This window comes from Sprattus sprattus, assembly GCF_963457725.1.
Source record: "Sprattus sprattus genome assembly, chromosome: 5".
In the NCBI taxonomy this organism is placed as follows: domain Eukaryota; kingdom Metazoa; phylum Chordata; class Actinopteri; order Clupeiformes; family Clupeidae; genus Sprattus; species Sprattus sprattus.
This window is the reverse complement of record NC_137924.1, coordinates 8,428,920-8,455,514: the sequence shown is the minus strand read 5'-3', so window position 1 is coordinate 8,455,514 and position 26,595 is coordinate 8,428,920. Positions and strand designations below refer to the sequence as shown.

At 44.0% G+C, this 26,595-nt stretch overlaps 1 protein-coding gene across 2 annotated transcripts in view; it reads left to right on the top strand.

The window, feature by feature from the left end:
• Window positions 1–23,979, top strand: part of epha3 (eph receptor A3) — a 95,068-nt gene extending 71,089 nt beyond the window's left edge. The window contains exons 12-18 of one of the 2 annotated variants that reach the window (XM_080839125.1): window positions 3,584–3,645; window positions 5,974–6,183; window positions 8,029–8,178; window positions 9,699–9,892; window positions 14,146–14,298; window positions 22,273–22,365; window positions 23,424–23,529. In XM_080839125.1, coding sequence (XP_080695251.1) covers window positions 3,584–3,645; window positions 5,974–6,183; window positions 8,029–8,178; window positions 9,699–9,892; window positions 14,146–14,298; window positions 22,273–22,348 — 845 coding nt within the window. In that variant the 3' untranslated portion in view covers window positions 22,349–22,365; window positions 23,424–23,529. Of the gene's footprint in view, window positions 1–3,583; window positions 3,646–5,973; window positions 6,184–8,028; window positions 8,179–9,698; window positions 9,893–14,145; window positions 14,299–22,272; window positions 22,366–23,423 lie in introns of both variants that reach the window. The other variant, XM_080839124.1, reaches the window with a different exon arrangement.
• The last annotated feature ends 2,616 nt before the right edge of the window (window positions 23,980–26,595 follow it).

Sequence of the window (26,595 nt, the reverse complement as noted above, 5' to 3'; positions counted from 1 at the left end):
TCATTTTTGCTAAATAACTTTTAACTCACAATCATAGTCCTTCTACAAGAGCTAGTGAAGTTTGTACAGAGATTATTTTAAAACTTAAAATTATTTTAAATTTTATTTAGTGAAAAATAAATCCAATCTAATGATGACCCGAATGCATTAATCGATAAAGCTATTGTTTTATTGACCTAACTCGTAATTGTGGGGCCCTTTTCAGAGTGAGGCAGAGCATTTATCTTCCTTCATAAATGGACCAATCCTTATTTTCTAAACTATAAAGTATATCAGACACTGTATCTGTAATGACCAAAGTTCATCCCATAGTTCTCTCTGGGGGCCACTTAAGGAGTATTCTTAAGGACCGTGTTTCCAGTGTTTTATAATGTAAATATTAAAAATATATATATTTTAACCTCTGGTACTCCACCAAACTTTGTCATACTGTAGGCTTGTAAGATTGTGATGGGATTTCTTTTTTCAACTGTGAGGAAACACTGTTGAACCCAAGTCTAACCAAAATAATTATTGACAGTCATATGATATGTACAATTTATTGTAGATCTGTCTCTTACCAGTGGTAAGTTAATTTGACAAATTCTATCTGAATGAACTATATACTATTCTATATATTTAATATCCATAATATTTTTCTGTGTGTGAGTGGCTTTAATTATGAAGCTCTGTTTTTTGGCAATTATGTAAAAAAAAGAAAGAACTTGGACCAGCCTTATGTACCAATCATTTTTATTACTTGCAGAATTCTTGCCAGACTAGACTGCCTACTCAGCATTTAATCTGATCAAAGTCTTTCAGAAAGTATCCAACGGTTTGTCAACTTTTGGTTAATTTCAAATAGTATCAGAAGAGGAATGTAGAATGTGCCTTTCATGTATATGATTCCTCATAAAATTTGAATTATGTTTGTCTAGTAAATCTTGCAACCCTTTTTTCAGCTGAAACCCATCTTGTAAATAACGAGTGAGAGATAATTGCAACGGCATATTGGGAGTGTTGCTTAGTGTCTGTGAATGTTTGTATGTATACATCTCAATGGACAAAATGTACATATGCATCAGTAGAACTATTTTTGTCTTTTTGAAGTTGTCTGTGAATGTATGTGTTCGTGTGTGTGTGTGTGTGTGTATGAGACAGAGAGAGAGAGAGAGCGAGAGAGAGAGAGGGTGAGAGAGAGAGAGAGAGAGAGAGAGAGAGAGAGAGAGAGAGAGAGAGAGAGAGAGAGAGAGAGAGAGAGTGTGAGTGTACATGTACGTATATGTATGCTAAACTGCATTTGTGGTTCTGTGTGCATGGACATGTGAGTGGGCATGTGTGTGTGTGTGTGTGAGAGAGAGAGAGAGAGAGAGAGAGAGAGAGAGAGAGAGAGAGAGAGAGAGTGTGTGTGAGTGTATATGTATGCTAAAATGCATTTGTGGTTCTGTGTGCATGGATATGTGAGTGGGCATGTGTGTGTGTGTGTGTGAGAGAGAGAGAGAGAGAGTGTGTGTGAGTGTATATGTATGCTAAAATGCATTTGTGGTTCTGTGTGCATGGATATGTGAGTGGGCATGTGTGTGTGTGTGTGTGAGAGAGAGAGAGAGAGAGAGAGAGAGTGTGTGTGAGTGTATATGTATGCTAAAATGCATTTGTGGTTCTGTGTGCATGGACATGTGAGTGGGCATGTCGCTGTGATCGTATCTGCGTCTGCGGCTGTGTTTTGGGTGTGAGGGGGAGCGGCGGGGCTGCCCTGTCTGGGCACATGTGCGTGATTGAAAGCAGCTCTGGGCTCCAGTGTTTTGGCAGTGCGGGGGCCGGCGGGGTGGAGGCTGGCATGTGTCTCCACCATGGCCTCTGACGGACGCGGGGGGGGGGGGGGGTGATTTATTAACTCGCCCCTGTTAATTCTTAATAATCCAGAGACTTTCACACCCCATTTAACCTGCTGCTTTTGGCCCTCGCGTTCGGCAAAATATTTGCAGAGCTGGAATTGCCGCTTCACGGGCGGAGCGGTGCCTGCAATACTGATTACGAGCGCGCTCCCAGGATCAAAAGCTCAGGCATCCTTCAGAAGGGGGAGTGGAGGCCATATTTTTATGTTCTGGAACCATAAAAGCCGTCTGCCCCCGAGTGTGGGGGAGTCACTTTATCAAGGCTCATTGTAATAGGAAGAGGGTTTGTTTGACTCTATCGCCGAGTGTTTGGAACGAGAATGGGCTCTCATGTATGGGGGAAAGTGGTTCACAGCAGCACTATCTTGAGAACTTACAGGTTTGCCTGTCATTCAGTGGAGCAGCCCATGAGGTAAACGCACTCCCATAAAAATCTGTTAGCCATGAGATAGGGGGAGGGGATGTGTGTGTGATTCAGCATGTTGTATTAATTGGGTGACTTTTTTTATCAACTCAGCACATATTGACTGTATGTTCCTGTATTTTGTAAACACCATCCATCATCCTGGACTGCAGGCAGTTTTGAGAGCAGTGGCTATGTGGAGCCAGATGTGTGGTATTCACATTGATACATGCACGTGTGGGAGGCATGAAATAGAGAGGAAATAGAGCCATCTGTCAGGCGAGCATCTCGTGACCATCCAGCCAGTCGTCAGTGCGCTCCTGATTTAGAGGGCTGGCCCTTTCTTCCTTCTCTTCCTTCTCCACACACACACACACACACACACACACACACACACACACGCACACACACACACACACACACACACACACACACACACACACACACACACACACACACACACACGCACACGCACACAAACACACAAACACACACACACACACACACAGACACACACACACACACACACACACACACACACACACACTCACACACACACAAACAGCCTGAGTTGGACGTGGAGCTTCAGTGGAGATTGAAATAAGGTGCAGATGATAAAAGCAGTAAGTTACAGGGCCACGGTGACGGTGGAGTAAAGCTGTCTAGGCCCGTGACAGCCGACCTCAAGGGCCCTCTAAATTCAGTCAGACTCCTCTTTTCATCCCCGAAGGAAGTTCTCTCCTGAACCCACACAGCCGCTGCGAGTTGTCAAGATGACCGCTCCTGCCAGGGTCACGGCCGTCATGTGGGAGGCACACAGTCCAGGGCTAGACAGCGCATACTTCTGTGGCACTCGGGTTGATGCTTTGGATGTGCTGGGTCTGGAAGAGCCAGCTCAGCCCAGTGGCCTCGTAAACCTGTAAAAGAGTACAGCTGCCAGAGCTCTGATTTGACTTGGTTTCCCAAACGAGGCTGAACACCACAAATCTCCTTTTTTAGCTCTTAATAATTTATTTTATTTAAAGAGATGGTAAGGGCCTCTGCAAAATTGTGACAATTAGTCTTTTTTTTTTTTACTTTGAATGTTTTGTGTGTGCTGGAGATAATTTGGATCTCAGTCCATTTGCATTTTTGTAATCTCAGAAAAGAAAACTTCTCAAAAAAAGCATTTTGACGCGTTGCATCTCAGGGTGATGCGAAGAAGTGCATTACTCTTTCAGACACAGAGCTTTCAATATAATCCTCAGAATAACTAGACTGAAAAGACGAAGTGGGAAAATGAATCTGCAATTTCCTCTCCCCTCAGGTAAGCCGGTGATGATTGTGACGGAGTACATGGAGAACGGCTCCTTGGACAGCTTCCTGCGAGTGAGTATGACACCCTGGGCTCTCTAATGACACTCTATTATGTATGTTCAGAGGAGCGGCTCCAGGCTCCAGGGGCTTTGAGCGCTCCCTCTAACAGGCTCTAAATACCTGAACCCTCGCCTCCCCTTATCTTCATGTCTGCAGTACAGCTATTAGTCTGCATGTGTCTTCTACCCTTTCTACCCCTTAGTGTTGACTTGTGCAGACCTGTGTTGTCTGAAACCATCAGACCACCATCTTTGACAGGGTTTCTTTGCTACAGTTAGGGTGCCTTAGTAATGCTCACACTAGAGAAAAGGTTCTTCTATTCCAGGTCCGTTTGATGTGTTTTTGTGACTGTCAGTCCGGCTGAGCGTCTAGGCCTTGGTCAGTGGAACTGCATCTTTTATCAAACACAGACTTGGGTCTGAGAGTGGAGCAGTGAATAAATAAATAAATAAATAAAGTGAAATGAGTCCCCCCAGTCTGTGTCATATGGAGGATGAGCAGGCGGATGGGGGCTGATGAGTGGCCGCATGCCTGCCTGCCTGCCTGCCTGCCTGCCTGCCAGCCCCTCTCAGCCCCTCTCCTCTCCTCTCCTCTCCTCTCCTCTCTTCTCCTCTCCTCTCCTCTCCTCTCCTCTCCTCTCCCTCTCCTCTCCTCTCCTCTCCTCTCCGCTCAGCCGTGCCAGATAAACAGCCTGGGCTCACACTGTCCTTCACACGCCTCGCACCATTACCAAATCACCAGCACTGCAAAAAACAAACAGGCACACAACAGGCTGTGTGTCGCGTGGGCCGGGGCGAGACATGGGCACGCTGGAAAGTGCTGATAGCTTCATTAGCGAGCTCATTAAGTGGGTCAGCTTAACCTCTGCAAGCTGCCATCAGGGGCTTACCAACACTGCCTCACCTGACTCACGTGTAGAACAAGGCTTCGTGTTTTTTTTTTTCATTTTTCAGCCGTTCTCCGTGCCATTCTCGACCTGTTTCCCGCCTATGTGTGTTGTTTTTTGAGCGTGGTTAACAGTACATACTTTAACACACCGTGGTTCACACTGCTGCGGTGTGCTGTGAGAAGGGAGGGAGAAAGTAAAACATACATCCCCCCGGTGTAAGTGGAGGGCATGACTCATTCTCATGAGAACCTTGTGCATCCAAAGGAGGCCAGGTCCAGATTCCCGGAGTTACGCAGTGCACTTAACGTTAAATAGAGGGTCTGGATTATTGAAATTAGCCATACCATAACATTAAAACAACATGAGCAAACATGATTTTCAGTTTTTTGGGGGCTCTATCTGAACTGTATTCCATATGTGCCTGCACAGTCTCCCCTCCCACAGAAAAACAGAACCAGAGCACAGTTGTAGCATTCTGCAGCAATTTCCTGATGTGAGAGAGTGGTCTGCTCTCCATCAGAGCAAACTGTCATCCCTCACTGAATGCATTTCCTCGCCGCCGCTCATGTCTCTATTATTAGAAAGTCTTTGAACTCGCACAGGCTTCACTGTGAACCAGGTGGTCCAATGTTTATTTAAATCCAAAAGTATTTTACGTGCGGTACATAAACAAAGCACCAAACTTGCCTTCATTCACACACAAAAAAAAAGGACATCGGTAAAAGAGTTGGAAAAAAGGACCTAGAGAAAAAGCAGAGAGAGAGAGCTAAAGAGCACAGCTATCGAACAAGACGTCTGGAAGGAGTGCAGTTGGCTGTCTTTTGGGTAAAAGAATCCCTTCTCTAGAGTCCTCTGAAGAATCAATGCTATCTCCCTCATCCAGCCTGTCTTCTTCAGTCTGAGATAGTGCTTCCTCCTGCGTGTTTATCTCTCGTGTCCTCTTCAGGCATCCACTGCCCATCACCCCTGCATATAAAAGCCAGCAGTGTACCGCAGTGTAAACACACATGCTATGGCAACATGTCATCATCATGAGACTGTATATTCCTCATTCTCTTTCTGTATATAACTGCTGTAGGTGGTTTATTTTTTGATAATGTATATATCGGCACTGCACTGCACTCACCATTTTGCTGTTTAGCCCGAGATGTGTTGAGCATTTGGATTGAGGTAACACCCACTATTTAAGGACATTCCAGTGACAGGGCTTGAGATTCCAACCCAATCATACATCAGCATATCAACACGTTCAAGAGTTCTGGCTCTCGGGGGCCAAGTCTGGCTTTTAAAAGGGGGTGAGATCATTTCATAGGTCGCTGGAAAGTCTGAGAGGCGATGCTGATAATTTGCTAATGATCGTTTCGTTGACATGTCCAGTTTATGCCTATGATTTTTCTGGCTCGCACTATATCAACTCCTCTGTCTGTCCTCTCCTTCTCTGTTCTGGCTAGAAACACGATGCACAGTTCACCGTCATCCAGCTGGTGGGTATGCTGCGTGGCATCGCCTCTGGCATGAAGTACCTCTCGGACATGGGCTACGTCCACAGAGATCTGGCGGCCCGGAACATCTTGGTCAACAGCAACCTGGTGTGTAAAGTGTCCGACTTCGGCCTGTCCAGGGTGCTAGAGGACGACCCCGAGGCTGCCTACACAACGCGGGTGAGCAAAGAGACACACATCATCATACCAGACCCACTGACTAATCTCTGTAAGACAGACACACAAGCAAGCAATCCCACATCTGCATCCTCCTTTTCTTTCAACTACATTTTTTGAGCAGCTCCTGCCCACATTACAATGATTCAAAATGGGTCCTGTATTTTTAAACAAACAGCAAAACAAACAAACAAGATAATCCATGTTTTTTCCGCAGCTCAGGCCCTGTAAGAGTCTATTCCTCCATTTTGAATGGATGAGTGTTGAGGAGAGCTCATCCCACACCCCAGCATGGCGGGGAGTGCAGGTAGCCTGGGAGCCCACACAGCGGCTTTGTGTGTCCCTATCTCCCAAGGCCAGCTCTCCTGTGAATATCTGTTGTCTAGGAGATTAATGGGCACATATGTCACTTTCAAACAAGCGTCCCGGCCTTGCTGGAGAGGAGCAGATAGCCTACGCATAAATAAAGAGATAACGCTAACATAAATTCAGAACATGCTTGGGTGTTTTAGGACGATCATGGAGGAAAACAAAAAAGGAATGACATTCTCTCCTCTAAACACTAAGTTCCAGAACTTTCTGAAGGACTAGACTCACAGCACGAATGTCACTTTATATATATCCTTTTTTTTAAATAAATGCTCAGTTTACTTTTCATGGGAGGGAAGTCACAAGGCACAAGCCTTCCTACTTTTCACCAAAAACGTGTGACAAAAAAAAAACATAAATACTTCTCGTGGTCGAACTGAACGTCCCACTCCATCCTGTTCCACATAGTGTTCCCTTCATCTCCGCACGCCTCCCACAGACAGTGCCCACCTCCATTCCCCTCGGCTGAAAGCCCCCCAGGAATCTGTGTGGCGTGGATGTCAGCTTTTACATTAATTAGCAGTAATCTTCCTGCTCGGAGAGCCGGGTATGTTTGTCTGCACTCACGGGGGAGGGCCCCGTGGACGCGGCGGTTTATTTTTTGAGGGTGGTGTGTTTGGAGAAAGCGGGGCAGGAGTTGTGTGCCTTGGCCAGCGAGACGGTTAGCTTTGGCTCCTCTACCTCCTGCTGTTAGCATGACGACGGAGCAGCCCAGAGCCTTTGAGTAAGTCCAGCAGCCTGTCGGAGCGCTGTTCAGAGCACCGGAAAAGCACGGGCCCTACTCCTCTGGGAGTAGTGTGGGCTGCAGATGAAATGAGCTTGCGGCAGGCGGGCGCTGGGGCTCTCTGTGATGCCCGCTGGGCAGGAGAGGGCAGGGCGGGCAGGTGAAAGTAAGATTAGGCGGGGATGTTCATCACAGCCGCTGGCATGAGCTGCCAAACCTCTGCCTTCAACACACAAACATATGCAAATGTATATTTATGCTCCCCGTACGGAGCAGACGTCAGTGCTGGGGTTTTATTCATCACATGCGCAGCCCTGTAAAAAATCTCTCGCTCAGGGTGAGGGGAGCTGCCAGCTCCAGAGTATTTATTTCAGCACTACCCAGACTGAGGCAGTGTTATGAATTCAACTTAAGGTTAATCAGTGGAATGACTATAGTGAGAGATTATAAAGTGAAGAGTTGATACGATTACTACAAATAGCAATAACAATTTAGCCCTTACTTACTTACGCAAATCCTCTAAAAGCCATAATCATTTAGTCATTTAGCAGACGCTTTTATCCAAAGCGACTTACATGGATGTATACATTTACACTGATGGCACATTGCACATCAGGAGCAATTAGGGGTCCAGTGTCTTGCTCAAGGTCGCTTCGACAGGGAATCGAACTAGAAACCTTCTGATTACTAAACGACTTCTCTACCTCCTGTACCACTGTTGCCCGACAATAATGTGTGGCCTTTTTTCCCCACAGGGCGGCAAGATCCCGATCAGGTGGACTGCACCCGAAGCCATCGCTTACCGCAAGTTCACCTCGGCCAGCGATGTGTGGAGCTACGGAATCGTGCTGTGGGAAGTCATGTCGTACGGAGAGAGGCCTTACTGGGAGATGTCCAATCAGGATGTGAGTTGAGCTATGTCAGCAAACAGGGCGGGGCGGGCGGGGGGAGGGGGGGGGGGGTCTAATGAAGTTCCTGCTGAGAGAGGAAGTGAGGCGTGTAGGAGCCAGGTGGCAGGCACAACCTGTCGCTGATGGCCGGCTCCAGAGAGCCTGCCACCTGACTGCTTACAGACACAAAGACAGGGCCATTAGCGGCGGCAGTACAGTGAGTGCAGTGGACAATGAGCAGGCTTCCAAGTGGGAAGGAAATATGAGACAGGGCTCAGTGCTTTACACACGGAACATTTCAATTCCTTATTTATCAATCCTCCCTTCCTTTCTTTTGTCACGTACTTGAACCTCCCTATGAAAAAAAGAATGTGAAGGAAACAGGGAAGGAAAGCAAGGAGGATGGAGGAGTCAAGGACAGACGTACATGAGGAATGAGATGAGTTTGCTCACTCATGCATCACCTTTAAGAGAAGGCAATTACTGAGGAGACAGCAGCATCACCTCTTGCTAGGCTTAAGCGACCTGTCGTTTTGTACAGCATATAAATAATTAAGGACTTCAAGATCCTTAAAAGATTAAGATAAGATTAAGATCAATTAAACTAGTTCTTCTGTGTGTAGTTGTCATGGGAGAGCAAACAAATAGCCATTAGAGATGTTCCAATGATTTGCACCCACATTGACAGAGGCCTACATTTATTTTCCTTATTCATCATCATTATTTTCTTGTTTTATTACATTCATTCAAAAATAAACGGAGTACAGCCAAATAGAAGTTATTATTTTGCAAAAGAAAGACACGATGAAAAAACAAGCATTTTTTTATTTGACTGATCATTCATGTTATCATTCATGAACCGCCACGTCTTATTTGAAATTGTAGATTGACAGACGTGAACAAAAGGGAGGGGCTTGACATCACGCATTCCAATTGAAAACCTCGACTTCCGCGTAGGACGCTCCTATGTTTCCTCGCGTATAGGTCCTCTCCCCTCATTCCTTGGTTCCTCAGAGAGCCTTTAACGAAATGAGACGCCCTTAATGACGTCTGTCTCGGAACAGTTTCTGGGGCCTGAGGAACGAGGGGTGGAGGAAGAATGACAATACGAATTGCAACACACCTACAGTGAGCTGCTTCAGTGACCCAGCGAGGTGCCTCTGTAGATGAAGCACTGTCAAATCAGTGGAAAAGTAATGGACTAGGGTGATTTATTTGGACTGGATTAGCATAGCATTGATGATCAAGCACTGAGAGGCAGGGGGAACATAGCCAGACAGTTCTGCTCTGCTCCAGAGTCAATTGATTGTATGCCTCTGCTCCAAAATAAAGCTGTCTATGTTATGCTTTCATCCACTTCCATTTTGAGCGTCTCTAGGCAAAGCGGTTATTTACCCTGAGGACCTGAGAAATAATCTAAGACAGGAAATTTATCAAATACTTTCCCAAAAAGAGGATGTTCTACCCGAAGCCAAAATTCCAGGCTGAATGATGATTCTGTGTTGTGTCCTTTCCTGTTTATGTTTGGGCTGCAGGTAATCAAAGCGGTGGACGAGGGCTACAGACTGCCCCCGCCGATGGACTGTCCCGCCGCACTCTACCAGCTGATGCTGGACTGCTGGCAGAAGGACCGCAACAACCGGCCAAAGTTTGAGGAGATCGTCGGCATGCTGGACAAGCTCATCCGCAATCCCGGCAGCCTGAAGATCACAGCCAACACCACCTCCAGGTAGGTCATCCTTCTCAGCTCCCCCCACCCCAACCCAAGCAACCCAACCCGGGCCAGCCCATCCACCCACAGACGGCTCCCGGAGAGGGGACCGGCTGTGGACCTCTTCCTGTTCCCAAAGCACCTCCCCCGCAACCACACAGTTCATGTCACGTCCTCCTCATCAGTAACACACCAGCGCATTAATGAAAGGAAGTAGTTCCCCCCTTCCTAGAGACTCGTTTATCGCTTGTCCTTGACGTTGAGTCACACACTTATTTCTCCTTCCTCGAACATCTGGCCCTCGGCTAATCAAGTTCTACCATAGTGCAGACTATTAGAGAGAGAACACCCAGCGTTTGGATCAGGGATTATTTGTTCTGGGTCTGGAATCTGTTTATTTGCTAAATCAGCGTGTAGTAATACTGTGCACAGACATGTACTTGCTTGCTGTAAACAATCTCTGATTTCCTGCTTCTCTGATACGCAGGATGTGCAGGCCTGCGCAGCATGTGCCTGTTCAGTTCACTGGTTCTGGTTCTGTTGTGATCTGTCCTTGTGGAAAGGGTGCCGGTAGCCAGCTCTATCCTATAGCCTACTGTGCCTCACACCTTGCCAGCACTTGGCCCTTCCTCCTCCCCTCCCACACCTTTCTCTCTTTATGGTCATAAATCTTTTCCCCCGCGTTGGGACCTACACGTTTTGGCCCACTTGTGTTGTCGACATCCGCACTGCTGTAACAAGGAGCTATGTTATTATGGAGACATGGGGAGTGCGTAACATTGAGTAATGATTTCTTAAGAAAGTGAAAATGGGTCCCAGGGTGTTTTTGGTGTGTAATTTTCCTGATTGGCTTTTAACACGGCTGGGGCGGCCGTAGGGAGAGGCAGTGGGTGAGAGTGTGATTTATGGCCCAGCTCTCTCAGAGGCGCTGCTAAAGGTGCTGCCGGACGGCACCCAGCGCTGCGCTCCTCCTTTATGTGCAGACGGGCCGTGTGTGTGTGTGTGTGTGTGTGTGTGTGTGTGTGTGTGTGTGTGTGTGTGTGTGTGTGTGTGTACGCTCCTCCTTTATGTGCAGACGGTGTGTGTGTGTGTGTGTGTGTGTGTGTGTGTGTGTGTGTGTGTGTGTGTGTGTGTGTGTGTACGCTCCTCCTTTATGTGCAGACGGTGTGTGTGTGTGTATGTGTGTGTGTGTGTGTGTGTGTGTGTGTGTGTGTGTGTGTGTGTGTGTGTGTGTGTGTGTGCGCTCCTCCTTTATGTGCAGACGGTGTGTGTGTGTGTGTGTGTGTGTGTGTGTGTGCGCTCCTCCTTTATGTGCAGACGGGCCGTGCTAATGGAGCGCACAGCAGCGGCGTCCGTGAGTGGGGCCACAGGAGCCCCGGGCCCCGTTAGCAGACTGCCGTAAGGGGGACGGCACCCAGCGCTGCGCTCCTCCTTTATGTACAGACGGTGTGTGTGAGTGTGTGTGTGTGTGTGTGTGTGTGCTCCTCCAGACGGGCCATGCTAATGGGGCGCACAGCAGCGTCCGTGAGTGGGGCCACAGGGCCCGGGGCCCCGTTAACAGAGGGGGACTGGGTGACAGGCAGATGTGTGCGGAGAGGACCGCGCAGCGCCTCTCCCTCAGAGCGGCCCTGTGGTCATCACAGGCGCAGGCAGACACATTCTTGTCCGTGACGAAGCCGCCCAGATGTCTTTGCTGTGAGGAAGACGAGGGTCTGCATTCGCCTCCTCTCTCCTCTCTGGAGGGTTTTAAAAACATGATACTATGCAGCCGTGGATACAGAGAGGTCATCCCACTGGTGGGGGAGAGACAGGAGGGAGAGAGTGGGGGGAGAGACAGGAGGAAGAGAGAGAGCGAGAGAGAGAGAGAGAGAGAGAGAGGGGAGGAAGACAGGAGGAAGAGAGAGAGAGAGAGACCGAGAGAGAGACCGAGAGAGAGAGAGAGAGGGGAGGAAGACAGGAGGCCCTAAATGTTTAGCCCTTCTTTCCCTCCGTTGTTTTGGTTCTCAGAGTCCAACTGTCTGTGAAATGCGATGTGCACACAGCGGTTTGGGACATCACTCACACAGCCACAGATGCTACGTTTCATCTCCCATCTCCCATCCTCTCGCTGCCACTGATCTCTCACAGAGACTCCAGTGCTGCAGATCAAAATCACAATCGCAACAAAAGACAACTCAAGAACGCTTTCTTTTGAAAATATAACCAGGTCAAACCCAGTGAAGGTGTACCCTATAGAATAGAATAAGACGATGGTCTGGCAGAGTTCTAGAAATATAACCAGGTCAACCCCAGTGAAGGTGTTCCATATAGAATAGAATAAGACGATGGTCTGGCAGAGTTCTAGAAATATAACCAGGTCAACCCCAGTGAAGGTGTTCCCTATAGAATAGAATATGATGAAGATGATGGTCTGGCAGAGTTCTAGGCTTCTCTGGAAGTTGGGAACGAAGATGAAATCTCATGGGGTATTACACAAACCCCTTGAACGATAGGTTGTTTTCAACCGTTGTCTATCCCTGATAAGTGTGTCTCTTGCCAAAAAGTGAATAGCAGCTGCAGCTTAGACCAAAGAAATCGAGAGGTAAGTGTAAAGTTTACCAAGCCTTGGAGGCACGTACTCCGTATTCCTCTTAGACACTCCTTCTGTTTTCTTTCCTACTGCTTTTAGATTTAATATAGTCTTCTCCTCAAGGGAGCCCTGCTGCTCTGATGTGCTGGACCAACGTCAGTTCAGATGAGTCTACTCTCTTACTCTGCTGCCTGTGTCAGGAGCAGGAAGTCTGACGGCGGGAGAATGCAATATGATATCACCTGTGCTGTCGCCCACAGGCTGGATGCAATTGTCTTGTTTACGGCGCACAGTCAGGTTTTGTTCTCCGAATTTCATCACTGGCAACATGTGGTTTAAGGGGAATGGATTTCCTGGCATTATAATTTGCTTATTTACAGAGTTAAATTTAGCCGTCTCTGCGGTGGGATCATAATCTCATTTCCTACATTCTATTCCCCCTGGTTTTTCATCAGGTGTTCAAGTTCCTGGCCCCAACATTGCATACGGAGTGTGTTCCTCTTGTTTTGGCCTGGAGCTTTTATAACAGTAGGAGAACAACTGTCACGCCCGTCATTGTTCCTGTACAGATATAAAAGTCAAACTGATCAAATCAACAAGATACTGGTCATTAGCTGGAAAAGGAAAGAATGTCCACTAGCGGAATCAGTAAGAGGTCAGCCTCTCCCTGTTATAGTCACTTGTCATGTTTTTGTCTTTGATCAGCCAAAGTAAGTAAAGGAAAATAACGCAATTATGTAAAATCACATTCCTGTTTTTTTTTTTTGTGTTTTTAGCTTGCATCTCATTAAAGATGAATTCATTGTTTCCTTAGTCCTCTAAAAACATTACATTGCCCAATGTTTAAAAAATGTATTTTGACCTCTCTTGATGTAATTTAAGATGAATTCTTAACAATCACCTAGGTTTCAGACCACTGAAGTGGGACGGTGTAAAATTACTGTAATAAATCAACCATAATCACTGGACTGACTCAGATAGACGTATAGACACGTTATTTATTGTTGCCATTTAACTCATATTGAGAGATTAATAGTTCTACCAGATATGACCCCACAAATGGACCTTCATCCAATAAACAATGTGAAAAGCATATTGGGAAATCATCACTGATGGTCAGAAATGTCTATACATGAAAATAAACATCTCTGTCTCTGGCGACTTTCACTTGGGAATACGTGCCATAACACTGCGCAAAAGAAACAGTTTATAGAGAGTCCCCCTTGTCCACAGGTATTTCCTCATGGAGAACCTAAGGGGACGACGAGCAGATCATATTTTAGGCCTCCGGTGCTTTTTCTCGTTGCTGCATGCACTTTTATGAGCTTGTTTCCTAATAATGGTGTTTTTGTACCTGATGTGAATTGCAGGCCAGGATACATCTCCTTTGGGCTGGGGTTCCTTTGTTGTGTTTAAATGTGTGTGTGTGTGTGTGTGTGTGTGTGTGTGTGTGTGTGTGTGTGCGTGCATGCGTGCTTGCTTGCGTGCGTGCGTGTGTGTGTGTGTGTGTGTGTGTGTGTGTGTGTGTGTGTGTGTGTGGCGTGCAATAAATGTGCAAAAATCATACTAGGGTTCATTCTTGTTATTATTTTCACTGTTGATATAAGCACGCATTAAATTCTTATTCTTTGTAAGACGACTACTTGCACTTCTTCCACTGTTCAACCTCTACTTGTCTTTGTCCCCTCTGCTTCTCTGCCAGGCCTGCAAACCTTCTCTTGGACCGAAACAACACAGACGTCACGTTTCGGACCATGGGTGACTGGCTGGAGACTGTTCAGACTCTCCCCTGCAAGGAGGCCTTTACTGGGGTCAGCTACAGCTCGTGCGACACCTTAGCCAAGACCTCCACAGAGTAAGAGAACCTTTCCTTTCCTTTCCCTTCCTGACCTCAGCAGTTTACATATTGGAGCGATCAGGGAATTGTTTCCACATGAAAAATATGCATAACGTTTTATATTCCTTGTTTCTTTCCCTGAACATCCAAATTTATGTTCAGAGATTTGTTGGGCATGGAAGTCAAATGCAAATGTCCAAATCAAACTATCTGTGAATGACACAACTCCGGACAATTCATTTCATACAAACCATATATTACATTTCTGTGTTGAATAGCATGTCATATAAGAGAACAGAGTTAATGCATCGCAGCACCAGATCCCATCCCCAAGCACAGTGTTGAGAAGGAGAATAGGGCTAACGTGCTGATGTACATTAGCTCATATTTACAACAACCATAACCCAATGGTATAAAGATGTCACACAGTAAAACCATAATGCCATGGTATAAAGATGTCACACAGTAAACCCACAATGCCATCGTTTAAAGACGTCCCACAATGCCATGGTATAAAGATGTCGCACAGTAAAACCACAAAAAAATACTTTTTTCTTTGAAGATGTCACTGCTGCTACATCCACTCATCTTGATGGGTCATAACACATTCATTCACACATTCACGTGTGGTCCAAGTCGTGGCTAACAGTTACAGCTTACTGGAACTGCTTTTATTGTACACATGTTTTCTATTTTGTTTCATTTGCTTCAAATATGCATAGTCAAAAAATAAAGTATACATGATACGACAGCTCTGGCAGAATCTGTGGACTGGGAAACTGTGTGTTTGTCCATTCAGTAGTTGAGGAGATGAGATCAAACGTCTTATTGGAGACAATGTCTTCATGGTGCTACTCCTTGGTATCTGACTGGCTTTGTGGGGAAGGATGTATGGTGACTGGCCAGCAGGGTCTACCTTGTTGCTAAGTTATCATCCCTCGAGACATGTTTGCCAATTCAGTAGAGGCAGTATTTCACAGAGTAAATAACTGGATATTAGCTAATCAGGATGATCAAAGGCCCTAGTCTTATAGCACGTCTGGTTTTGTACAATCCTGAACCTACATGGCGAAGTAGACAAACATTGGACCGGCAGTAATTAGGCATTCTTTGAGTATACGTTCTGTTTGAATTTCAGTGTAAATAATGAAATGCTAATAGTACATCAAATCCTCTCCCTCATCCATGACCGAAATGTAATTACTGGAGTGTAAGGTTGTTTCATCTCCACACCGCTGCATAGTAAGAGTGCATGGGATGGCATTCTGGGATGACATAGCTGACTATTGAGTAGGGGACGTTAACTGTGGTTCATTGCTAAGTTGTGCCGAGTTTGAACATCCCTCCTACGTGAGCAGAGGAAGAAAAGGCCAACGAAACTTTCCATTCAACATTACATTCAAATATTTTCACAGTCCCCACTTTGATGCTATGAATGCTGGAAATCTGTTGTGTGGTGGCCATCTGGGTTTTCCCTTGTCTGGTCCCTGGACTGCTCATTGGTGGCCCTTGTCTGGACCCTGGACTGCTCAGTGGTGGCCCTTGTCTGGACCCTGGACTGCTCATTGGTGGCCCTTGTCTGGACCCTGGACTGCTCATTGGTGGCCCTTGTCTTGTCCCTGGACTGCTCAGTGGTGGCCCTTGTCTTGTCCCTGGACTGCTCAGTGGTGGCCCTTGTCTGGTCCCTGGACTGCTCATTGGTGGCCCTTGTCTGGTCCCTGGACTGCTCATTGGTGGCCCTTGTCTGGTCCCTGGACTGCTCATTGGTGGCCCTTGTCTGGTCCCTGGACTGCTCATTGGTGGCCCTGGTCTGGTCCCTGGACTGCTCAGTTGTGGCCCTGGTCTGGTCCATGGACTGCTCAGTTGTGGCCCTGGTCTGGTCCATGACCTCTGGCCCCCTCTGTTGTTACAGGTGGACTCTGCTGCATTGTCAAGTGCCAGGTCTGTGATTGGACAAACATTCATCTTGGGCAGGTCAGGAGGCAGATTACAGTGCAGCCCTCATCCAGACAGTGCCTCCTTCACGGCAAGTTGTGTTTTACACCAGTTGTTCCCTAACATTTTATGTCCAGCCCCCCTTTGACAACGACAAGACCATTTCTGAACTGTGTGTAAACGCTAATAAGGTTTGGTCGAATCATTGTGATGGGATGATGCAGAATTACTTGATTGCCACACCCACTCATCACTCAATCCATTTATTATTGATTGCACCCTGCCCTGTGTCAATGAAATTAACAGAAAGGTACCCCCACCTATTCTTATTGTGCAAAGCCCATATGAAATTAGGGCCCAGTGTGCTACTGTCAAAATCATTTGGAATTCCAATGTATCAGCTGTTTGTGACTGAGCTACAGTCATTGTCTTCAAGCCATGATGCATCTGGCCAGGTGCTAATGGCTTCCTCTTTGGGTCCTTTGTCTTGGGACAATGCCAAGGTCTTGATAGCTTTTTCTTCTCGTTTGTGAAGAGTAACACTTTCTGGCATTCTTCCCCCCTTTCCACATGGAAAACAAACGATGTCTTGATTTTCTGCTTCTTTGTTATGTGTCCCTCTTTTCCACACACATGACAGAAAATGCTTTGATGCCCATTATGAAAATATTACAAAAAGCAGCGATAGGTATATTCGTCTACGTTCTATCGTGAATAATTTCACGTTAGATAAATTGTCATTCCTTTGACTACTCTGGAGACTGCTGCACGTCTGCTTGTATTACCTGTTAAAACTTTACAGAGCCTCATGCTGTTGGGCTACCCACAACATTGTCTCAGTTACTGTGCACACTGCCCTCTGCTTGAGCCATAGTTTCAGTGATGTTAGAACCATTTGAGTCCTCTAACTCTGCTACCAAAGCACTTTGGGCGGATTCAATTGCTTATGAATCTCTTCTTAAATCCCATGGAGCTGGCCTAGGACATGCACACCTTCCTCCGTATTACTGAATTAAGTTTGCAAAACCCTACCCTAAAAGTTATTCATAAGTTGTGTAAAATGTGTGGATTTACTGAAACAAAGCAAACGCTCAGTAGAATATTCCCCTTCTTCTCTTCTCTTTCTGGTTATGTTGGCTGGTTATCATTTGGAAGGAAAGAAGGCTGTTTCTCGTGGTTGATGTAGCAATCAGTCTTTATCCCAGTAAAGAGCCGTACCAAAGCATGGGGAACATACTCTGCTCCGAAAACCACAAGCAACTCAACCTCTTGCCATGCTGTTTAAATCACCTCCTAGGCTTTTAATGTAAATGATCTCGGCTTCTAATGTAAACAGGTCTGGCAACCTTTTGTTGCTCTATGATAAAAGTTTCTTTAACCCTTTGCCCAATGGTTCACAATGATCTACCCCCCATTCCCATACTGTAATTGGTGGCTTTTGCTTTCGACTGTTGATTTCCTGAGCCCAGATGTCTGAGCATACTGCTGGGGTGTGTGGACCTTTCCTTTGTTACCATCATAACATTACCATTTTGGAAATGACGGTGACCACATTTTTGGTGGTCACAGGGGCTGCTTTAGCATGGGTCTCATGTTCTCAGGCAGGGTGACTTATCATCAGATGAGAACGTGTGTGTCTGTGTGAAACTATTTTGAAAAACTGCCGGCCAAAGGAGACTTGGATTCAATGTGTGAGATGTAGCAAATGGCCCATGCTGCCTGTAGGCTGTCTGAGATGTTTATTTATGTTTCGCCAGAATTATGACTTTGAATAATGTTGGCAGACCATAGGTCTGTGTCTTAGATTTAGTCTCCCATCATTATTTGTACTGACGGGCATGATTTGGCATAATCTTTCAAGTCAAGTCAACTTTATTCATAAAAATACACAGCAAATACATGACATGACAAAACATATAAGATATTAAGATATTTCATGTATAAAAACATTAAAAATAGCATAAAAACAAATAAGATAAGATGATAGTACAGTAAAAGGGAATCTATTTAAAAGAAGATAATGTAAATTATACTGATTCCAAAATAAACGCTTGCCCGTTAACCACACACTTTAAAACAAATCAAAAACTTGATATAAAGATATGTTTTTAATCTGCTTTTAAAAGAATACACTGTTGTAGTAGACCTTAGTTAATGTGGTAGAGAATTCCAGAGAGTGGAACCATAATAACTGAAGGCACCGTAGGCTGATTTAGAGTTTCTTCTCTGTATAGTGAGAAGACCTAGCCTGACGATGTCATACTCATGATTCTAGTCAGAATATGAGTCTGATACCGGACCTTTGGGCTGTGATTATGGGGCGTGTTTCAACGAACTAGGAAAGAAAATGCCTATTCGCTGAATTGGATACCTAGAACCAATCAGAGCAACGTAGTAGCCTATTACCATCTGATAGATTAAACTTTTACCTGATCCCTAGGAAGGACGGCAAAAACATCTTTTCAATGACAAATGCCTTAATCGCGTTTCTCTGTTGAAAATGAATGCGCTGTCAATGTCTGTTGAGATATGCCTGCTCACGTTAATTAATTAGCATTAAGGCTACAAGCTACAGTTTATTTCGATGGGTTTTTTGTGTACACGTTAGCAATGATATAACAATAATGGTCTAGAGAACTTTAGTTAAGACAAATAATACTCTGTAACATTCGTGTTGCACATGCACAACTAACCGAGTCAATGTAGACATTAAAAAGTCGTGTAGATAGCTTAATTCACATAAAATATTCCCCACTAAGCACCCGAGACGCGGCCATCTTGGTCGGAGTTCGAATCTACCGGTTAATTCAACTCAAGCGTTGGTATCTGTCCATCAACGTATAAAGCCCGCCCTGCCAATGTGATTGGTCCGGTTTGATCCTACCGATGAAACTCTCTCCCAATTAACCCAGAGCCAGACCAAATCTCCCTGACAAAATTTTTTGTGGGCGGGGTTTGGGCTGGTATCCAGGCTAGAGAAGACCTTGACTTGATGGTCTAAGGGATCTGACTGGTGTGTATTCAGTGAGCATGTCAGCAACGCAGGGAGGAGCTAAGCATGGATTTAAAAACAGTAGGAATTATTTTTAAATCCATTTTTTGTTTTAGTGGAAGCCAGTGAAGACAAGTTAAGATAGGAGTGATGTGTTCAAATATTTTGGTTTTAGTTACGTAATACTCGGAGTATAAGTTACGTTTATAATAATAATAATAATACTAATAATATGTTTATTTAAAACCTGCTTTGTTCTGCCAGTAAAAAAAGATCTAGTCTACAGAAAATAAAAGCATGAACAAGCTCTTCAGAGTCTAGCAGAGACAAGAATCATCTAACTTTAGATATATTTTGAGTATGATAAAGGCAGTCTTATATTACCGTAGATATGTTTCTGGAAATGTATTTGGAAATCATCTGGAAAGCATCTCAAATTACACAAACATTTTGGCATGCTCCCCAGGTTTTACCGACAGGGGAGATAACAATGAGGGGATCTGGTGCTTCAAAGCCTTCGGACCTACCAAAATAATCTCTGTTTTGTTCTTATTTAACTGTGCAAATCTTGATATCAGCAATGTATTGGAAGAGTTGATTCACTGGGATGACGTTATTGGTCGAAACAGATATGTATGACTGTGTGTTATCAGCATATGAATGATATGAAATGTACTGCTGAACAGCAGTGGACCTAGAATTGACCCCTGAGGGACTCCATATGGAATGTGAACCTCGTCTGATTTAAAGTTGCCAATAGAAACAGAGAAAGGTCTTCCAGTAAGATAAGAAAAGAGACAGTTAAAAACTGTGCTACCAAGGCCTAAATAGTGTTCAAGGCACTGAAGAAGAATTAAAGTGTCAAGGTCATTGAGTATTGAACCACAACCGTATTGAAGTTGGTATCTGAGGTAATTTAAAGACCATTAACATAATTTTTGTATTGTTATTAACTCTAAAACCAGACTGGTAAACATTAAACTAATTGTTATAAGTCAGATGTATATGTAAATTGTTGGTATCCAACCTTTTCCCCAGTATCTCCCCAGGAGTAAGTATCAACATCAAAAAAAATATCAACATCATCTACCAGACAGCTGAACATTTGAACAACTTCAATTAGGCATCAGGTCAAGAGCACATGGTGCAGAACTTAACTGCTACACAATTTAATATAGTGAACTAGTAGTCTTTGTTCTATTTACTGAGCAGGTACTTATAGAAATTATATTCAGCCTGCAGTTTGGTTTAATGCCACTTGTGCTCAGCTTTGCGACTGGTTCTTTTTAGTGCCCTCACTTTCTAAAGGCTTTTGTTTTACCAGAAATTGATTAGTTTAGCTCTATGTAAGGAGAATAAGGGTTAAGCCTATGAGATCTTGTAAAATCATTAACAACAAAGTTTTGTTAGTACGGGATCTGACATTGAGGAGTGCTATTTTTAAGGAGCTAGTTGTAAAATAAGTGGAATAAGTAAGTGGAAATGATTGGTTACCTTTATGGTGTTCAGTTCAGTTTCAGATCAAATAAATCTACACCTCTTCAATAAATCTTCAATTAATTATATGTTCTTATTTGCTTAACCCACTTATGGGCCAAGTTGTCACAAGTGTACACTCCCAAATGAATGGATTATAATTTTGCACTGAAATATTATACTTTCAGATGTGCCCAAGACGTATACAACAGTTTCACTATTGTGATGTTTTGTTTGCAGTCATTGTGAGAAAAACTGAAAAGTGTGCCAACAAGTTCTTGCTCTCCCCTTCAGATCAGACTTAACAGAAAAAAAGGAGTAATGTTGTTCACATTAAAAATGCCATATTGGACTATGTAAAACATTCAGCCTTTTTTCTAATCACCATGTTACACAGATAATGAAGCTTCAGTTTACAACAAAGCACTTATGACAATTGCAAAACCTTTACACACGGTAACATGATCAGCCTGAGCTGTATGCTGATCCACTTCCTGCATACAGCAGCACAAATCGAGTGGCCTCAGCTAAATGATAATCCACTTGTTTCTCTCTACTGAGTTTGGTGCATGGCCTCCTTATAGTATCACACATACTGCTGAGTCAAATCAAATGGAAAATGACTATTTTGACAGAATCGCATTTGAGTCCATCACACGATGCTATTACCGAACATGTACAGTAGTATACAATGTGTATTTTCATGCCAGAGTCGTCTTTCTGTTGAGAGTCATTGGTGGAACATACTCTAAGTGAGTCAGTTTAACTGCAAGTGCCATTTGGAGAGTATTAGCAACCACTTACTGGAAATGAAGATGTTAGATTAGATTTGAGATTTTAGACCAAACATGAAGTCATCACCTAGTCACCGCTGTCTGCCTCTATTAACGTTCCAATCTGTCATCTGCCATTCGCCACAAGTCTTTGTGAGTCACCTGTGGCAAATGACCAGTGCTGAGAACTGAGATGATGTGATTTAAACCTCCTCTGTGGTCCAACACCACTCATTGATGTTCCTCCCTCTGAAGGCTTTGAATGCAGTTCCAGTTTGAGATTATTTTCTGGTTGCACATGAGGCATCAGGACATTTTTATGAGTGTTCTCACTTTGAGAGTGTTAGAGTGTAGGAGGATGGGCTTTGTGGGTTCCAGCCCTCATCCTCTTAGTTCCCTTCTCTCTGCGACCCACATCATGTTCTTTTGTTGTGATAATGTGGTTGGCTCCTTCACTGAACAGTATTCATCACTGTAACCTTTTTATTTGTCAGCTGTGTACAATCTGTTTAGGGAAGTTTTAATATGAACTGCAAATTGCAGCCTATTCCAGAGTGCATCATGAAATAATGATAATGTTCTCCTTGATTTGAGGTTTTCTTTGTATCTGCAGTTTGTTTCTGTGTATAGTTGAGAGTTGAGCAGCTGCAAAAGAGTGTGTTTGGCATATAAATATTCCAAAAGTTCTGAGAAAATGACTCCTCTTTTGGCTATCTGTTCAATGAACTGATCATTGAAAAGCTCCAGCTGCATAGATAGTGACTGGTCTTGACCAACATGTGCGGCAGCCATTTTAAAAGTCTACTCTCTCTGTAGAATCTGTATGGCTGAAGTCAGGCCAGCAGCTACCTGTCCTGAGTGGGAGCCTTCCATGGGAATCACTACACTTTAAGCCCTAAAGACTGGATGGTGGGTGGGTTTGGTGTGTGTAGTTTTCTGCAGTGTGTACTTTCTCTAAAACCTTCATTCATGGGCAGATGACCACTCTCTGATAGTCAACTGCCCGCTGAACGTTACTCATCGTGTGCATTGCAAGGTGTGCTTGTCCTAACCTACTGTAGGTCTGCTTGTACTAATTGCTCTGATAATACCGAAAACCACAATGATGTGATTGTGTCTCTTTGTGCGTTTTTATAATCATTGCAGCTTCAACATGGCGATATGGATCACATAGTTGAAAATACTAATTTTGATGATCATGTTAATTCCATATTATTTCCTATCTCCTGAGTTATTGGTCTGGCTTTTCTGTGCGCTTGTGACAGAGTGATTTTCTTATTCTAACCAAAACATTCTAATGTGTGCATGGACATGGGTGTATCAGTATGGTGAATGTAGAGAAGAAATACTTTGCTGTAAATAATAGAGGCTCTTGTCAACCATTGCATGGAACTAATTGAACAAATTCTCGAAAGCGAGTTTGCTGTGTTCTTGTATCGTCATCAGTGCTGTTCCTCCCAGATATCTACTACCCAACTGCTACATTAGCAATACAAACACATACATATTTTAGATGAAGTTAACTCAATGTGGCACATGCCATTTAAAAATAAAGTTTCCCCAGGAAACTGCATTTCATTTTTTAAGTGATAAACATCATGCAGATGCATTTATCATGACTCCTACTATCATCGGCTACTCAATTTAAGGAACTCTACTAGCCGATGATTCATTATTTTTATTTTCGACATTTCTTACAGTTATCCTCTTTTATACTATTTCCATAGGCGTACTATAAAAGTATAAAAGAGGATAACTGTAAGAATATATGTATAGTACTGTGAATTGAGATTTCAGTAAACAGTGTCAGCCTACACCCAAACACCCCTGACTGATGCAATGGCAAGGAGGAAGGATGAAAGAGGTGGAACAGCACTGAGGGCATGTCATAACAGTCATCATATGTGACTCAGTAAGGACTGTGCCTTTTTCTCTTTCTCTCTTCTCTCTCTCTCTCTGCTGTTCAGGGATTTCAAGAAAGTTGGTGTGACGATCGTTGGACCGAAGATTGTGAGCAGCATCCAAGCACTTGAAGCACACACAAAGAATGGCCCGGTTCCCGTGTAACCTGCAGGACACTATCACTGCTTTTGGCTTTAAAAGACAAGAATTCTGCATTGAAACAAAACAATGACAAACAATAGATATAACAGGAGAGTAGTAGATACAACACGATTAGGGGTATCTGCAGTTCAGGGCAAGCTCCCTGGAGGGAGAGAGACACATCCTAGGGACGAGCGGTGCTCAGTAAGAGCATGAACACCCCGAGATCCCCACCAATGATGTATGGCCTTATTACCGAGGCCCAGAAGAAGATGCAAGAGCTGAATGTGGCAGCCGCGAGTGAGCTGTAACTGAGCTTGTGTTCTGGGTGATAATGGCTTCCTGCTCGGCACCTTTGCCACCATACACCTGTGACATGGTGGAGCCGCCTGACAGCGGAGGCCCGGTTTGTAGAACAGGATTGAGTTAATGGAGCCATTAACCTGTCCAGCAGCCCTCTTTGAGTAGGTACGGATAAAAAAAGACTCAACAGAGGAGCTGTTTTAAATGCCTTTAGTAACAAAAATGCACCAATTCAACAAACCTCCTGATACATTAATGGGGTTTGGAGAGAAACCTGAGGAGGAGATTTTGTCAGCTTTGTTCCCTTTCCTCCCCTTCTAAAAAAAGACTGTCTGTATCCAGCCTCCTCACTTTACCACTGAGTGTGACCTTTTGACTTTGTGAAGGTTTGGTTTGGGGAAGACCAAAAAAATCCTCTTGTTAGCAGGAAGGAGGCTCTTCTGGCCTCGTAAACGCTAACTAGGCCTATGCCAAGCAATATTTATCCACTAAGACTGTCGAGCTGAGTACATGGGATTGTCAAATAAGGCGATATGCATTTCAGAGGATTATGTTAGTGCTTTTTTCTAAAGGTCAAGCACTAAAATTACTCGCTTGAAAGTTGCTGTCACAAGGTTTGAAAAGGCTTGAAATGAAACAGAGGGAGTGGTGTTCGTAATCTTCAAAGCAGTCTTCCAATGACTGAACCCAACATTTGGAATCTTGTGAGTCACTGGCTGAATTATATCATGGTTATTTTTGCTTGGAGGGATCACCTATTTGAAATCAAATAAACTTGAAAAAATATCCATTCAGATATGACTTAAGATGAATTTCATTAATGAATAAGTAGATACATAGTATCATATTCTACTATGCTACAATACATGCACATTGCCAGATGACACAAAATGTTTACTAGTATATTTACTGAGAGAACTTTGTATTTCTTCCTGGCAGTGTCCCTTTAAATGGAAGCATTAGTTTGTATTGATAATGTGAATGAACTGAGTAGAAGACATGACCCTCTCATACAGTTCTATAAATGTGTTGAACAGGGCTCAGAGATCTACAAAGAGCACTTCCAGGGGACTGGGTGGCTTGTGCAAAATCTCAGGATGCATGCTCCTCATTAATCTGAGATAGCTAGACCAATAGGCAAACGACAGGATGAGGAGGCGGGATAGAGATTGAAAAAGAAATGCAGAGAGAAAGTGCACCATGCAACTAACATAACTTTTACCGACCCTAATGTCCTGTCCAGGTTGGACTATTCTGCACTGCAGACATCCAACATTCGAAGCAGAGGGGAACATGTTGTAGCCTCTTCCATTAGCATATCTGCTAATCACATTTGATGTGCATGCAGACAATGGTCAGCTCTTAAAGTGGGATAGAACTGCAGCCTTGCAAGCAATGTATTCCCAACCCATCCTCTCAGTTTCTCACTAGATGAACATCTCAAGTCTTCCTCCGTCCCTATCAACTTGCCTGTAGATGTTGCTGCTCTCCCTACTGTTAGCATGTATATATGTAAACAAGACCTTGTAATGATAGCAACAGTGAACCTAGCGGTGCAGTCCCTTTCCTGGCCATCCCATTGTACAAATGTTTGTATGTATAAAAGAACAATGAAATATGTGTGCAACATTTAAATAAAAATAATTTGTATGATATGTTATTTTATATTTGTTTTTTACAGTTTAAAAAAAAAAATCAACTATAATTACCTATTTATTTGTTAACATACACTCTACAGTGCAAATTTTTTTGGAATGTTTGGTTTGTAGCATACAGTAAGTTATGACATGGTTATGTGACAATGATATTAGTGTTTTGTATTTACTTTATAGACATGATGTTTTAAAAGAGCAATACTGTTTTCCTCCCCCACCTCTCCTTTCCTCTTTCATTAGACCTGTGTGTGCGCGTGTGTGTGCTTGAGTGTGTGGGATGTGCAAATGTAGATGACCTTGTCTACTAATGTAAAGTGATTTGTAGTGGAAACATTTATATTTTTATAATAAACATTCTCAAAAATATTTTCTAAAGAAAGAATTCTGAGAAATGTGTCTCCTGGGCTTTATTTCAGACTGTATGCTGTTGTCACTTGACTTTTAGCTATAAATGCACCAAGTCTGTGCACAGGTCCATGTGGGGGGGCGGGGGGGGGCTGAATATATTCCTGCCATGACCCTCATAGACCTACTATCCACCTGTACTTTATGCAGTCTGCTGTCACACCTGACCCAGGCACCATCTAAAGAGCGGTCCTGGGCTGTTCCCCGTGGCGCTGCCTTCACAGCAGTCTCAGCCGGAGCAAAGCGCAGTTTAAGCTGTGACCCAGATGAAAGCCCCGCAGCTTTCGGTTGTCAGTGAAAGGGAAGAACTGCATGTGTTCACATAGCAAAAGATCTGTGAGGCAGGCAGACATACGGGGGCCTGCTTGGCTTGCTGGAGTTCTTAAGTTTGAGCTGATGCAATAGGTAATCCTCATATGGAAAAGTAACTTGCAGTCTGAGATTCAAATTTGTTACTGCTACGACACACTTATTGATCAGCTGGCCTCTACAGACAGTATGTTTCAGATGCATTTACCTATGGCTTTGTTTTGCTAACAGAAATAAGCCATCTGGATTTTCTATAAGGAGGTTTACCAGTTACTCTGAGTTAACTTACCTGGGTTCACCAATTAACCACGTGAAATACAATGCCACCAAATTTCATGAATTTCATCCAAAGCAGATGTTCATCCTTTTGCTATAACCAAAATTGCTGCCTTCATGTAGTAAGGATTTTGTCATGGAAATCTTT